The sequence below is a fragment of the Eumetopias jubatus genome, unplaced genomic scaffold (assembly GCF_037043125.1).
Source record: "Eumetopias jubatus isolate StellerSeaLion01/CBP00866 unplaced genomic scaffold, mEumJub1_p1.0 scaffold_10, whole genome shotgun sequence".
Lineage (NCBI taxonomy): Eukaryota > Metazoa > Chordata > Mammalia > Carnivora > Otariidae > Eumetopias > Eumetopias jubatus.
Window position 1 is genome coordinate 58,272,245 of NW_028274816.1, and position 16,706 is coordinate 58,288,950.

The 16,706-nt window shown below is 51.8% G+C and overlaps 1 protein-coding gene across 4 annotated transcripts in view; it reads right to left on the bottom strand.

Moving 5' to 3' along the window:
- The window catches only part of VRK3 (VRK serine/threonine kinase 3), a 33,213-nt gene that overhangs the window by 8,253 nt on the left and 8,254 nt on the right, over positions 1-16,706 (bottom strand). For all 4 annotated transcript variants that reach the window (XM_028091508.2, XM_028091507.2, XM_028091506.2 and 1 more), the window contains exons 6-12: positions 11,745-11,806; positions 10,107-10,173; positions 9,043-9,127; positions 8,679-8,784; positions 6,897-6,989; positions 5,154-5,286; positions 3,872-3,992 (exon numbers count right to left, since the gene is read on the bottom strand). In XM_028091508.2, coding sequence (XP_027947309.1) covers positions 3,872-3,992; positions 5,154-5,286; positions 6,897-6,989; positions 8,679-8,784; positions 9,043-9,127; positions 10,107-10,173; positions 11,745-11,806 — 667 coding nt within the window. The remainder of the gene's footprint in view (positions 1-3,871; positions 3,993-5,153; positions 5,287-6,896; positions 6,990-8,678; positions 8,785-9,042; positions 9,128-10,106; positions 10,174-11,744; positions 11,807-16,706) is intronic.

Sequence of the window (16,706 nt, forward strand, 5' to 3'; positions counted from 1 at the left end):
AGGAGGACGCCCTAGAGGACAAGTTAGGGTTCCAGAAAATGTGCATGTGGCAACAATGCCCCTCGTAGTCTTTTGTGTTAGTGCACTCGAGGCTGGGCGCAGTGCCTATAATGAGCTCATCACCACCAACCCCATCCCCCTGTGGAGCATCTTGATGTTTCGGACCTTCCCTCTGTGGTTGTGATTGGGAGCCGGGGCTCAGGGAATGAACCGTTATCTTAAGTCATCTATTTTTAAAATTATTACTAGGACCTATCTTATTTACTCTGCACTAATTTGGTGAGTGCAGAGCCTCTTAGGGAAGCACGTCCCACTCACTGATGATCTCTTGTGAAGTGAAGGTGGCAGAGATGTGAAAAGGGGGATAGGGCTGTTCTTAGGAATTAGAGGACGCAGTGGAAGGAGGATTCAACCCAGTGAAGCCTCGAGGGGTGATTTCACCGATGACAAGTGGTGCCCTCCGCTAATTCACATCTGGGTCTTCAGCATTTCCTAGCACAAGGACCGGCACATAAATGCCCTCGGGAAACAGATTCTGGATGAATGAGTAGTTCATGTACGTGCTATCCTATCTGCGTAGACATCCTGCCTCCCTTGCCTGTCTGGGAGAGCCCTCTGCTCTGTACACACTGGGTCAGGCATCTCTTGGGTAAAGGCACCCAGTGGCCTGAGGCCGGGTGACCTGCCTCCCCTCTGCTCCCACGGTGCTCCTGGGGCTGCCTCCACCCTCATGGGCAGCACCTGCTTCCTGCCCAGGCGTCTCCTCCCAGCCTGGGAACTCCCCAAGGCCGGGGCCGCATCTGCCTGACCTGTGTGTCCACATGGAAGCCTGGGCCGGTGAATGAAGGCTCACGCATGCTTTCCTTGTTCATTCATTCCGCAACTATTCCGTGAGCACCCACCATGTGCCAAGTGCTGTGCTGTGAGCAACACGGTGAGGGGGAGAGCTGCTGCGGTCCCTGCCCGCACAGAAATTTGGCTGAAGGTGGCACCGTGGAGGGGTCTCTACCTGCTGTCCACTGTCACTTCTCCCCTTTAAGGGCACAATCCCAAGGGTCAGCAGCCCCAGGCCAGAGATGTTTCCTAGCCCCCACTGCAGCTTGGGGTGACCATGTGACCAAGAGACGCATGCCATTCCCAGTCCTGCCCTTCAAAAGCAACGAGAGACGGGGGTGGCAGAGCTAGCCCCACAGGAGGATATATGCATGTTGAAGCGGCCAAGGCTCTGTTCCCGAGAGGGAAGTAAACATCTACCTCGTTTGAGCCACCGCGGTTTAGGATCTCCTTGTAAGAGCAGTTCAGCTTTGTCCTTAATACAACGGAAGTGCGTGAAGGAGCCGTTCACAGGCTTCGGGCACATTTAATGCTTTAGCAGTTGGGCCATACGCTCCTACTGCCACTGCTACCAATTCTCTGACTCCTTTTTACTTGGCTTCGTTTCAAAAATGGAGAGCTACTGGAAAACTAGAAAGATAGTGCAAAAATAAATTCTGAGAAAATAGGGCAATGGGCTCATGTTCTGGTGGGTTCTGAGGCTGGCTTCTGAGGCAGAGGTTGCTTGTGGAAGCCTGGAAGCCCAGGGCCTCTCTCTGTGTGTCTCTCTCTCCTTCTGCAGAGAGGTCAAGGGCATATCAGCGCCAAAGTGAGACATCCTCCTTGCCTCACTGCCCTTCTGGAGGCGACTCACCTGTCACCATTGCCATGAGACCTGCCCCGGCCATTAAATCTAAAGGAGTGGTGTGTGGCCACACCCTGACAGTCCTCCTGGTGGGTACCCAGGGCTCTGGCCCAACGGTCCCAACCAGTCTGGCCTGTGACATGCTCTGTTTCACTCTTTGTCTATTTACTGTCACCTCCACTAGGATATGAGTTCCCAGAGGGCATTTGTCTCAGTTATTCCCGTAACCCCAGGGACTAGACCACGGTGTGGTGCATAATAAGTGTTCAGTAAGTATCTGATGAGTGAAGGAAGGCTGCATCTGAATGCCACCAATCCATCTGTGATAAGCCTCCCACACAGCTACGAGGTGAAAGAGCCTTCTCTGGAGTCAAATGGCCTGGCTGTGAGTCTAAGGACCTCTCCTTAGTGGCTGTGTGACCTGGGCTGATTCTCTCTGTGCCTCAGTCATAAGAGCATTTACCTCAGAATTGTTCGGAGGATGACACAGGAAGCACTTGGCACAGTGCCTGGCACAGACAAATGTATGATAAATGCTGGCCTCAAACAGGTCATTATGAGCAAGCCGGTGTGATGGGGGCAGGTCCCTTCCTCTGAGCACCACAGGCAGGAAACCTGAGGCCCTCCCCTGGGGAGTGACTGAGCAGAAATCTGAAGGAGGAGATTCAGGGCATGGTACCATTTGTGCCAACCAAATACACACCCAACAGCAACATCACAGATTTTTCGAGATCTAGATACATCCAAACAAACAAATCCAGGAGCAGTATTTGGAGGCACTGAACTAGCAACTTAGCTAAAGTTAGAAAATACAGCACTAAGTGAAAGGAAGCAAGAAACAGAATGAAATTTAGAGCTCAGTACTATTTATGCAAATTAAATACACTCATCATAGATTATTCAAGGTCACAAACATGTCTATACAACTCATTGAAAAGCAGGAATCAGAAGCAGTAAACGCAATGCACGTGTAACGATGCGGCTAAAGTTGAAGAACACGGTGCTGAGTGAAAAATGCCAGAAACAAATGACATTTAGAGCAGAATAGTATTTATGCAGGTCAAACGCACATAGTGCCGCCACTACCACACGAGTTAAGGATACAGATATACTTAAGCAAATGTATTAGTAGAACATATGTTGAGTACGTTTGAGTGGGTGTCCATGGTTGAGACAAGATGGTGGGGGGTTATAAAAGGGAAAAATACGAGAGAGAGGCTCAGCATGAACCAGCGACACGGCACACAGAGAACTGAGAAGCACGAGGGACTCGATGCTGTTCCCTGGAGTTTTCCCTCCTCCCACCAGGCACACTTTCCCTGGATAATCCCATTCTCTCCCAGGGCTTCTGCTGACGACTCCTGAGATAGCAATGAGGTCTGAGTCTCTGTTTAGACTTCATTCCTGCACTTCACACATGGATGGCCAACCATCTGCTAGATGGGCCCTCTGGATGACTCCTGGGCAACTCTCACCCCCACCCCCGCAGCTGTACCAGATCTTGAATCCCAACCTCCCGCAGGGCTTCCCTCGTCCCGGCTGTCTACTGTCCTTGGCGCTGAAGACCAAAGTGGCCGTGTGCACTTCCCTCCCAGCCCTGCTGCCTGCTGTCTTTGGTGCTGAATGTCTCTCCAGGGCCAGCTAGTCTCCCGCTGTCCTTGGTACTGAATGTCTAAACCAGAGCTAGCAGGATAGGGTGGTTTTACAAGCAGAGGGCGGGGACAGGAAGTGTGGACTCGGGTGGCCAGTGTTGCCACATGCTGAAGCAGGGCCCAGGCTTCACTGCCCAGGTTGCCCACTTGTCTGTGAAGGAATGAATGAGTCATGGCGTCCTGTGCACCATGAGTATTTTCTACAGGTCAGGCTCTGTGCTGAGTGCTACGTACCTGACTCCCCTGACGTAGGTGCTAATAAGATCTCATCCCAGAGAGAACACCGAGACTTGTGGAGGTTATTAGGCTGCCCACCCAACACACTGCAGTGGTGGGGTCGGAATCTGACCCCAGGCAGCGTGACTCCAGAGTCCACGCTTGTCTGGTGGAATGGACGCTACGGGACACACCTGAGTACTGCAGAGGCCTTGGCTCTGCTGGACGCTGCCTCCCTCTTTTTGTTCCCTGCTGGGTTCTGAGCTCCTGCCCCACTTTCGGGGGTGCTGGGCCAGTGCTGGGTTCTGCTGACCCCCGGACTCACTTCTGTTTCAGCTTCATGATATTCTCGATGTTGGGAAGGCAGTTTGTCCAAGGCAGGGTCCCATAGAGCCACTTCAGCAAACAGTAGCCCAGGGTCTGGAGGTCACCGCGGCGGGAAGGCCCTGGGGAGGGAGGGCGAGAGGTGGCAGCTCAATCCGAATGCTCCATGCACCGACGCCTCCACTCCTTTTCTCTGACTCAATGCACTCAACCATCCATGCACACAGGCTCTTGTCTGTTCATTCACTTTTCATTCACCTGCTCTTGTGCTCTCATGAGTCTCTCAATTACTCTCGTTCACTCTCTCGGCTGTCCCTACCTCCCTGCTTTCACTAGCTTACTCCCTCGTCTAGTTGTCTTTCATTCATGCACTCATTCATTCAGTGGGTCCTCAGAGCTCTGTGCACCAGACCCCATTCCACATTCTTAAATCCCAGGCAAGAATTTGGTTAGCTCCTAACCAGTCAAACCCTTGACAGTCTAATGGAGACAAAGTATGGTGTGGGATTACCTGAGCTACAGAGGAGGCTTGAGGGAGCCCAGAAGGATGGACACCGAATGCAGCCTCAATAGAGGAGAGTAACAGAGACTGTGGGATTTTTTTTATGCTTCCTAAACGGCATGATTTACACAACCATTTGTGTAAGCATATAACAAGGACCAAGAGTTGATTGTGCCGGACCTTCTGCTCCTCGATGCTGGAGGCACAGGCACCACCCCTTTCCTGGGGGAGCTCAGTCTGGTGGGAGGACATGGGTTGACACGTGGATGGCCATGACATCAAGGGATTTGGGAAAGAGGCTCAGCCTCAAGGAATCTTCTCCTTAAAGTACTCTCTTCATACTTACTCTGCACACTTTCCTTGGATAATCTCATTCCTCTCCCAGGGCTTCAGCTGACAAATCCCGAGATACTGCTGATATGTGGGTCTCCATCCAGACTTTCTCCTGTGCTCCAGGCATGGACAGCTAGATGCCTCCTTGACAGCCTCTCCTGAATGACTCTTGGGCAACTCTCATGGGTTCCAAGTCTAAACCAGACCTTGAATCTGACCCCTGGACCTGTGGAACCTCCTTGTGTCCAGCTGCTTGCTGTCCTTGGTGCCGAATGGCTGCCCTACAACTCCCTAATGCAGGCTGTCCATGCTTTTGAATCCCTATTCTAGCTTGCTTAGCGTGATTCCTGTGTCTGGCTACCTGCTGTCTGTGGTTATGAAAACCTAGAGCTGCCCTTGTATGAGAAGCATGTCTCCATGGTCCTGAATCCCTTCTCCGGACTCTTACCACATCCCTTGTGCAGGTCAAGGCTAATGAACTCAAGATCCCCCTCATGTGGGCTCCTGCTGCCTTCCACGTACGCCACGTGTTTGCCGCCGGGGGCATAGCGGAAGGTGAAGCCGTAGCCTGCCAGCATCACCTGTGTGGACATGGGGAGAAGCCATATAGTTTGGAGGTTAGGAGCTTGGACTCCAGAGTCAGAGAAGTCAATCATGGGTGCAATGTGAAACAACTGAACGCCAAACAGTACAGAAGGGTGTGAAGTGAAAAGAACTAAACCAACCACCTCCAGCCCCCAACCCATCACTCATTAGTAACCACTAATAATACTAATTTCTTATGCCGTGTTTCAATCAACTTCCTTTGAATAACTGGTAAACACAGATGGATGTAGAGTGGGCTCTAGTTTTCTTTTTTTCGTTAAAGATTTTTATTTATTTATTTGACAGAGACACAGCGAGAGAGGGAACACAAGCAGGAGGAGTGAGAGAGAGAGAAGCAGGTCTCCCACTGAGCAGGGAGCCCGATGCGGGGCTCGATCCCAGGACCCTGGGATCATGACCTGAGGTGAAGGCAGACGCTTAATGACTGAGCCACCCAGGCGCCCCTCTAGTTTCCCACAAAGGGATGTGAGGCTCAAACTCAAAACCCCAAGATCAAGAGTTGCACACTCTTTTGACTGAGCCAGCCAGGGGCCCCTGAACTTTTTTTTTTTTAAGATTTTATTTATTTTGACAGAGAGAGACACAGCGAGAGAGGGAACACAAGCAGGGGGAGTGGGAGAGGGAGAAGCAGGCTTCCCGTGGAGCAGGGAGCCCGATGTGGGGCTCGATCCCAGGACCCTGGGATCATGACCTGCGCTGAAGGCAGACGCTTAACGACTGGGGCGCTTGGGTGGCGCCCTGAACTTTAATAGTGGTTCCAGGCATTAACATTTGGAGCCAGACAGACCTGGTTCAAGCCATGTCTGAAGCCAATGAAGTTCTGGATTTTCCCACTCAATGGGCTAGTAATTTGCAATACCCCCTTAAACATTTTTTTTAAAAGCCATGTTAAATTGGGCTTCTGTCATTTGCAACTAATAAAGTAATTAGAATTTACTTTAAAACATTATAAGGGGCGCCTGGGTGGCTCAGTCGTTAAGCGTCTGCCTTCGGCTCAGGTCATGGTCCCAGGGTCCTGGGATCGAGCCCCGCATCGGGCTCCCTGCTCGGCGGGAAGCCTGCTGCTCCCTCTCCCACTCCCCCTGCTTGTGTTCCCTCTCGTTATGTCTCTCTCTGTCAAGTAAATAAATAAAAATCTTAAAAAAAAATAAAAATTAAAATTAAAATTTTGACTGCTATATCCAAATGACCTTCCAGAAAGGTTGGCCAATTCACACTTCGAACAGCATATAAAGAATTTCCGTTTCCTTACATCCTTATCAGCAATAGAGACCATTCTTTTTTGTCCACCCCTAAAATAGAAAGTTTTAATTTTTTGTTTCTATGATTACCGACATTATTTAGCGAGGCTGAGCATCTTTTCACATATTTAACCTGTGGATTTCTTTTTCTATGAACTGCTTTTCCTAACCTTTGTCCATTTTTCTACTAAGTTGTTTATCTCTTCTTATTTATTCAAAGGAGCCTTTTACATATGATGGATAGCAATCCTTTGCGGTAAGCATTGTGAGTTACATGGAGGTTTTGAGGCAGATGAGATCCCGGGCCCAGAGAGTCCCTAGGGTGGAAGGGACTTGGCTATTACCTGGCTCAGGTCCCCTGGATTCACAAAGATGTTCTCAGCTGTCACATTTCCATGGACATACTCATTCTCATGGAGGAACTCCAGGGCATCCAGCTGGGGGAAGAAAGCAAACATTTCCATGATGACAAACAGAAAGAGGCTCTGAGGCAAAGCCCAGTGAAGGAACCTCCAAGTTAAGCCTGGGGTCAGGAGGTACTACTTGTGATTGGAGGGGAGAAAGGTGTTTAAACCTTACTAATTCTGCGTGAAGCAGTAGGAAGCCTACTCTTGACGACATACCTAAGCATGTCTTCTAATTAGACTTCTGAAAAATCAGCATTAAAGGTAATACTGGTTTTCCATCTATCTCTTTTACCTATTTCTCAGTTGACCGCAAACTCAGGAGGGGAAGATGTCGGTTACTTATTGCCACGCTGTACCCCCCAAACCCAAAAAGCAAAACCCAACACCCACGTATACTAAAGACTTCTCATTTCTCCCGAAGAGCAGAAATATGTTTAGTTAAGCAATTTGTATTTCTTATCCCTAGCTCTGACTTCTCCACTGAGCTCCAGACTCATACACTGAACTGCCTGGGTTTAGTTATATCCCGAATATATCCCCAGGCCCACCTTGACCCCAAGGCTTACCTATCCACTAGGTTCTACTTGTTCTATAAACTCTCCGTCCCCACAGCCCATCTCCTCAGGACCATCCTCTCATGCCGACCTCACCTGGCCTCCTTATCACACCCTCCAGTCCATCTACATGTGCCCCTGGGGTCTTTCTGTACCCAGAGCTGACCCTGCCTTTCCTCTGCTCCCAATCCTCCCGTGGCTCCCCAGTGCCCTCAGGACAGAGTCCTCAGCTTGGTGTTCTGCGTGATTGGTCACTATGGACCTTTCCATGCCAACCCTACCTTACCCTTTCTCCCCACACATGTCAGCACAGAGACCTTCAGGACACACCTAATAGGTCACTTCCTGGCCACGCCCGGGTCTCCAGCTATTTAAATCGGGTCCTCATATCCTCCGTCATAGCAAAGGGATATTTCTATTCAGAGAACTTTCACAGCTTGTGAAACTGTTTAATACCATCCTCTCCCACTAGACATAAAAACCATTACTCCCGGCCCCTGGGACAGTGTCTGACACCCAGCAGCAACCTGATAAATATTTAATGAAAGGACGGATGGGGGCGCCTGGGTGGCTCAGATGTTAAGCGTCTGCCTTCGGCTCAGGTCACGATCCCAGGGTCCTGGGATCGAGCCCCGCATCGGGCTCCCTGCTCTGCGGGAAGCCTGCTTCTCCCTCTCCCACTCCCCCTGCTTGTGTTCCCTCTCTCGCTGTGTCTCTGTCAAATAAATAAATAAAAAATCTTAAAAAAAAAAAGGATGGATGGACAAGGGGATAAATCAATGAACACATGCCTTATGCTCCCCTCTCCTATATACACCTTTACCTAAGCTGTAACCTTGGCCGGGGATATTCTCCCCACGTATCTCCACTCCCACTCCACCCAGTACCTTGCTATTTCTCACTCATCGCTTAGAAACAACCTCCACCAGGAAGCCCAATGGAGCCCCTCATTTTGAGGCAGGGGCCCCTTCCTCCAACCCCCACATGGGAATGTTTATCTCTCTGGCTCTAATGGCCTAGTGTGCACCTGTTCCAGTCAAGTGCTAGCCCCCAGTGTCCAGGAGAGGGAGGCACGGGCTGAATGTGTCAGTGAACAAGCCGACTGATAATTTAGGATCCAGTTCACCACCCCCTGGACGGGAGCCAGCAGCTTCTAGGTACATACCAGTCGGCAGGCCATCTGGAACACAGACTTTACCGACATTACATGCTTTGGGTTGTCATCCAGGGCCGACTGAAGGCTCCTCCCCAGCATGGGAAACACCAAGAACCTGGAAGATAGGAGCGTCCCAGGAGGTGGGAGAGATGACCACGGGAAGGGGCAGAATATAGGCCACCGAGGCTGGACCCTGGCTGGGTGGCTCTAAGGTCCCAGTCCCGGGCAAGACCAAGGGTTCCTGATTGTGAGGGGATCAGCCTGGCTCAAAGGTGGGGAGAAGGAAGCCACGGACTGGCTCCAGCGTCCCCGGAACATGACACAGAGAGAAAGAACGGGACCAGCGACGTGGCTGGCAAGCAAAGCGACTCACCTGTACTTGTCCTGGTGAATGCCAAAACCGACACAGGTGGGGATGGCCAGTAGGGGGACTGCATTCAGCTTCTTCCACTTGTTCACTGCGGGAGGCAGGGGAGCGAGAGTTCAGAGCCCCCCGGTCCCGGGGCCCAGGGCCCGTTCTCAGGGCAGAATCAGAGAGTGCCTGAGCCCAGGCCAGACTGTCAGGCTCCTGGTTAGAGATGCCACCTCTGTGGGTGGGTGACAGCAGGGTGGTGACAGGGTGCGCATCACTGACCTCTGACTGTAACCTACATCTGCAAGGGACAGGGGGTGAGCCCGGCCAAAAGCATATACAAAGCTGGCATGCAAGGGACAAGGACAACAGAGTGACCTCTGAATTCACGTGTATCATTAGTAAGGTCAGGAAATGTCTCGCTGGTCATGGCATCGATCAGAGGTCTGCCTGTCTCCCAGGATCTCAGGTGGATGGTACAGAGCCAGTGGTGTGCTGATAAAAGTTTAATGACTGGCTGTCCAGGGAAAAATACTCCCTGACTGCTCGTGTTTGCCAATTTTTGTGGTCTGAACACTTCCCACCATGGCCCATTTCAGGCCACGGATCTCAGATCACAGAATGTGGAGCTGGGAGAGACACCAGCACACCACCATATGGTATTTTCACCAAGCAGATACAATGGATGTGAGCAATGGATGAGGTCTGTGTTTCAAATGGCCTGCTGGCTGCTAGGTACCTAGACAAACAATTAGGAAGTGAAGAGTGTTGAGGATCTGAATATTTACTATTGATCTTGACATAATGTATTTGATTGTAAGTTGATGTAGTTAATTTTAAATAATGACTCTGTTTAGCAACTGCCTTGTGGTCCTGAAAATTGAACGCTTGGCTCTCCAGAGCTGGTATAGCCGGCCTCAGCCCGTGCTGTCTGTCTTCTGAGGCCTAAGGCCTGACGGGTGGCGGCACAACTGGGCCTGTACTGTCACCACCCCCTTTCCCACCCCTTCAGGGGGAAGTAAGCTGTTTTGACCAAGCTAGTAGCCCCAACTCTCTCCCCCTTTGCCCACTGCCCTGCAGAATACCTTGAAAAGGCTTGGCAGCCCGCTGGAAGAAGTTCTGCTCGTTGAACAAGCGCCCATCCTTGGCATCCTAGTTGGGAATGGCAGGGGGAGAAGGCTGTCACAGCGGAAGTTCTTAGACAAGGTCATCACTGGCCATGCATCACCCCAGGTTAATGCCAGCAACTGCCACCATGACCCCCATATCAGAACCAAATTCCCTAGGGTGCTGCATGTGAACACATGATCTCCCACTGCCCAGATTCCTCTTCTTTTATGCTAGGATCCACAGGTTTTCCTAGGCCTGTGGCCTTCAGCTAGAAACTACATTTCCCAGCCTCCCTTGCAGTGAAGAATGACCCTATGACCAACTCCTGGTCTATAGAGATGTAAGCAGATGAAATGTGGGCAGCTTTCGGATTATGCCCTCAAAGGGCTGGGCACGCTCTCCCTTTCCTCTTCTGTTCCAGTTGGCTAGAATGCAGAGGAGATGGCAGGAGTTGGGGCAGCCACCTCAGCCCATGAAATGGAGGTTATACACGAGTGGTACAGCTGGCTTCTTAAGAGGACAGGGTTAAAGAGAGCTAGGTTCAAATCTCAGCTCTGCCATTCATTCCTTCTTTGTACAAAGCACCTATTATGTGCTGAGTAGTCTACTGGCATTGGAGATACAGGAACTTGCATGCTGCGTGCCCCTGGGCAAGTGATCAAATTCCCATTTCCTCATCTGTTAAATGGGGGGAACTAAAAGTAACTACCTCCCCCAGGCTTGCTTGTGAGACTCTTAGCCCAGGGCTGGGCACAGAACAGGCTGTCTCTTTTTTTTTAATTTTTTAAAATTTTACTATTATGATGATTATTTTTTCAGAACATGCTCTCAACAAGCAGGTGCCATTACTCATCTGTGAGCCTGGCTCCAGAGCCCACTCACACAGCCTCCGTCTAGGGCCATGGCAGTGGGGCACCAGGACTGGCTGCCCCAGTGTTTCTGGGGGTGAGAAAATCCGAATAAATGAAGGGAAGAAAATAAAAGTCACCCATAAGTCCAGCTCTCAGGGATAATGAGGCTACTAGCCAGGATGATACGCTCTTATCAGACTCTTCTTCTATGATGAGGGATGTGACTCGCCTGCCTGGCTGCTCTCTTTCTTGGTTGGTTGGTTTTCCCTTGGGGCCCCCTCGAGTGCATATTTCCTGTGTGCTAAGATTGTGCGTGATTTCACAGACTCCTCAGTGCAGGCACCCCATCTGATTGCTTGTCTGATGGGCCCCATCACCCGGCACAGCGATATATAGTAGATGATCAAGAAATACACACTATGAGACAGACAGGCAAGTGGGGCACACAATGTGGATATTAGGGGCTCCCTCACCCAGATGAGGAAACTCGGCCCCAGGAGGGGAGAAGACACCTGCCTAGACTGCACAGCCAGACAGCACCAGAACCAGGGTGTGGGGCAGACCTCACGGCAGCTTCCGAGGCCCCCCACCGTGATAAAGAACCTGAGGCTGGAGGGAGATGTGCCCAGCCCGAGGTCCCACTGACCCCCACAGGCCAAGGCAGGGCTCTGCAGCCTGTGCCAGCCCTCGGAGGGGCCCTGAGGTTGACGGTGCCCAAGCCGCAGGTCCTCTCCTCTTGGCACCGCCCCTGGGAATACTCACGAGTTTAAGCGAGAATGTCTGTTTCTGACTTGACTTGCAGGCGAAGGTGGAGATAGCCTCAGCTGCGGGTGGACAAAACGAGCCAAGTTATTATCTACAGGGAAGATGAGAGTCATGGGCCTCAAACTTCCTGGTAACGAGTGGCACTTCTGCTTCTCTGGTTCACTCGGGGTCAAGTGTATTCTTGGCTTTCAAGACCCCTTCCTTCCTATTTTCAAACAGGTTCTTGTTTTTTTTCTTTGTTAATATTCAGCTACATAAAAAAGGTTATTGACGAGAAGGCCTGACTGCTCTCCTTGGAAAGACTTGCTTACAAGGGTGGCCCTTGGCTGGTGTCTGGGACCCTGGGTTTGAAGAGGGATCCAGCATTCTCTAACAATAACAGGGGCCCCCTGTGCCCAAACTATCAGGCGGAACAGCTGCTTTCCTTCTGGGAGTCTAGAATTTTGGTATGTTCCAGGCAGAGTGCGCCTATGTGACCAGCTCTCAGTAAAAACCCTGGGTGCTGAGCCTCTCAGGAGTGTCTCTGTTAGACATATTACACGTGCTGTCACACCTCCTTGAGCATCCTGTGTGACTCCACGGGGAGAGGACTCCTGAAAGCTGGTGCTGGTCTCCCCCAGACTTCATGTGTCTTTCCCCCTGTTGCCTGTGCTCTGTGTCCTTTTGCTGTAATGAATCGTGGCATGAGAACAGCTATGTGCTGAGGCTTGTGGATGGGTCCTCTCTGTGAATAACTGAGCCTGGGGGGTGGTCCTGGGGACCCCCAACACACCAGCTTTTTGCATTTGTCTACACATATGGGGAAGTACAGATGTAGATCCCCTGCAAGGAAGGGCTTGTTGCCCCAGCCCCGCCCACCCGGGAGTGCTGTCACAAGTAGCCTTCGGCCCCTGAGGAGTCCCCTCAGCTGCAATCCCGGGGTGGCCCATATCCAGCAGGTTTTCAAGGGGGATATAAAAGCCCAGCTGTGTTGGCCAGACACAGAACCATGCTGAAAGACCACTCCCGCTCCAGAGTCCCCATGGGGCCAGCTGAGGCTATAGGGCCGGGCTGCACCCACCATCCACCTCCTTCTTCCCCTCTGCCTCATAAACACTGTGCATGTTTGTCCCATTCTGTTCAGTTACCAACCCCATGCTAAGTGTGGGCTTTACACAGATGGTTTCCCTTTAGGGTCTATTACGATGTTATTATTACTGCTGTCGCTGGCGTCGTTAACGCCGCCTGCTGGAGTAGATAAGAGAGGCGGGCCAGAGAAGCCGAGGGACACACTGGGCCACCAACCCTCTGTGTGACTTCGCCCGAGGTGCTAGACCTCTCTGGGCCTCCACTGCCACGTCTGTGCAATAGGAGTGATGAAGCCCGCCCCCGGGGTTGGACGCAAGGGTTCAGACGGGCCCGCAGGCACGATCACGGTAGTGGCTGAGCGCGCATCATAGGTAGCTTCCTCCTTCAAATGCACCACTCGATGAACCCACCGGTCCCAGAGCCGAGCACTAAGCCTGGCTCACAGGGAGTGCTAATGTGTGGCAGCTCTCAAGATATCGTAGGTAGCACAAGGGCCCACCGCCGGTGAGTGGCAGAGCCGGCTCCGCCTCGCTCACCCAGAGCCCACGAACTGAAACACTGGAGTCCATCCCCGCGGCTCTCTGAGACCTCCCTCCCTTTCTCTCGTCTTTCCTACTCCTTCATCATCCAGGTTGGTGCTGTCTAGGATGCTGAGCTGACGGACAGGAAGGTGACAGTTACCCATCCTTGCTCTCAAGAAGCACCGGTTGGAGCAGGGTGGGAGCCCAGGGTTTACAAATTCAGGGCCAAGGGTGACCTGAGTCCAGTCTATAAGAGGGAAATGTGTGAAGGGCTCAGATCTCAGGGTACAGAGGGGTCCTTTCCAGCTATGAGAAGGGGGCTTGGGGAGACTGTCAGCAGGTGTCTGGAGCTCACTGTGGCACCTCTCACGAATACTAACCCTGCTCAGAGTTCCCTCATGGGCAGGTGACAGGTACACGCCTGACGCTCAGAAGCAAGTGGGAAGAGCTGGTAATTTAAATACGATCTCCTGCACTACTCTGTGGATTATGAAGGGCTTTTCTCTTCCACTCCTCTAACCGGCCCCCCTGCCAATAGCCTGGGGTGCTAGGTGGGCCATTCCCATTATAGAGGGGAGCCAACAGAGGCCCAGGAGGGGCAGTGCGCTTGGCCAATGGCTCCTGCAGAGCCTGGCTATCGACCCAGGGCTCCAGACTCTGGGACCCAGGGAGACCCCTGTCTGATGCACACCTGATACATGGAAAGTCCCTACGTGCTCCCAACGCCGACAAGGGCATAGCAGGCGAGCAGGTGGAAGCCCCTGACTGCCAGAAGATGAGCGATGTTGAACCTGGAGCAAGAAAGCTGCTCTGGGATCCATCATGACCAGAACGGCGACAGGAAGCACTTGTACTGTGCTTGCTGCTTTCCTGTGCGTTGGTCCACCCATGTAACTTTCCCAACAACGACCCTGCGAGGTCAGTACTATTATCATCCCATTCTGCAGGTGAGGAAACTGAGGCATAAGGTCATGACATCACTCGAACCTGAATGAGGTCAGACAACTAGCTGGCAGCAGAGGCAGGCGGACAGCTCACAAGGTCGGGCTACACTCTCCCACCTCCCTGTGAGGGGAGGGCTTGCTGGAGACTCTGGGCACCCCACACCCCTCTCACTGCCAGCAATGCTAGGGTCCTGACGCTTCCTGCTCCTGTTCCTGGGTTTCTAGCCTCTGAGTCTTTGCCTATGCCCTGCCTTCGTCTGGCATGCCCATCTCTTTCCTAACTTATTTGTCATGGGCCCAGTTTGGAAGGTGCTTAATAAAATTGTAGCGCTGGGGCGCCTGGGTGGCTCAGTTGGTGGAGTGTCTGACTCTTGGTCTCGGCTCCGGTCGTGATCTCACGGTCATGGAGTCGAGCCCTGCTTTGGGCTCCACGCTCAGTGGGGATGTGCTTGACATTCCCTCTCTCCCTCTCCTGCTGCTCCTCCCCTACTCATGTGCACTCTCTCTCCAAAAAATAAATCTTTAAAAAAATAAAATAAAATCACAGTGCTTCCGCCTGACAGTTAGCAACTGATGGAGTCTCCCCACAGCTGGAGGCACGTTTGGGATGGCCTGACTCAGTGGGTCTCTGTCACTCCCAGTGGGCATCCAACAGTGTCTGGAGACAGTTTCGGTTGTCACGATAAGGGGAGGGGAGGGGTGTTATTGGCGTCCATGGTCTTTCTAGTGGTGTCTAGTGGTTCTCCCAAACTGTTCTGGGGAGACAGGGAGGATGACATCATAACTCAGGAGCTGACGAGGAAAAGAGTGCCCACTCACAGGGCTGCACGAGTAAGGGGGAGTAAGATGAGCTGATTGGTGGGATGAACTGAGGATGGGGCACAGAGTGGCCAACAGTGTCAGTGGCTGTAAAAAAAAAAAAAAAAAAAAATCCCAACTCTGGCTGCTGTTGTTGTTTAACTGTCATGGTTTTAACTACAGGACATAAAACTGCACCACTTCTTGACTGGTGCAAGCTGGCAGAGGAGAAAGGCGATGTGCCTAGGGGTGACGCGGCCCCGGGACACATGCAAACACGCTTCGCAGCCCTTACGAGCCCTGCTCCCCGCCCCGACAGTGGCCTGTGCCCATCTGGCACTTCCAAATCAAAGATTTCTGGGCAAAACCAGATTTCTGGCCTTTCCTGCAAACTTGGAAGATCTCGGAGCCAGATCCCCGGCTGGTTATTGACATCTCCGGGACTCATGTCCCTCTTCTAGGCCATGGGGACAGTGACAGTGCTGGTGCCCACCGTGAGTTAGGAAGTACAAAGCAAACACTCACGGCAGCACTAGTCTTCACAGCCCAAAGCGGAAACAATCCACACGTCTGCCAACCAACCGGTAAATGGGGAAACTGAACACGATATACATACACCGAGGAGTACTGTTTAGCCACAAGGCGGAATGAAGTTCCGACAGATGCTATGATGTGGATGGGCCTTGAAAACATCATGCTGGGGGAAAGAGTACAGATGCAAAATCTGAAACATCCACAACAGAGAAACCCAGAGATAGAGGACAGATTAGCGGATGCCCGAGGCTGGGAAGAGGGGGATGGGAAGCGAGTGCTTTGGTATGGGGCTTCCTTTAGGGGTGATGGGAATGTTCTGGAACGAGATACAGGTGATGGCTGCACAGCACCATGAATGGACTATAACCCACTGAACTGCAGACTTTAAAATTGTCAATTTCATGTTATGTGGCTTTTATCTCAATTAAAAAAATAACAAAACCTCCCACAAAGCACTTACAACACAGTGTGGCCTTGAATAAGCACTTGATAAACATTAGGTTGGTTAATACTAATGCTTCCAGCATAGATCTTTTTTTCTGCATTGTAACAAGGTGTCTGACTCCATTTTTTAATGTTTGATGACACCAGCCTCTAAGCCAGGTCCTGTCTCTTCCTCTCTGGCCCCACATCTGGGCAGGCTGATAAGCAAGCCTGGGGGGTGGGGGGTGGGGCTCCCTCCTTTGCTGCTCGTGGGAGATGCAAATCATGGGAGGCCCTGGCCCCAGAGTGGGAACCCTCACTCCAGCCCCACCCCTCAAACAAATAAAAACCCAAACCAGGCGCCTATCCTTCCTCTCCTCAGGGGGGTGAAGAACTGCTTTCCCCCAGAAACCTCAATTATGCAAGCAATTGGTCATGCATATCCTCCATCACCACTCTCAACATTCAAACCAAATTTCAGGGGGAGGGGGTTCCACGCCACCTCTGCAGGACACAGAACACTCAACATCATCCTTTTCATTCACCCACCCTGGGCCTGCACTCCCCAACGACGAAGGTGGAGGTGGGGAGTGCCTCTTTACACAGGGCACATGCTTTCAGTTGGCCACAGTCCCCACCATTCCCAATTGCTCATTCTCAGACTCCTGCAC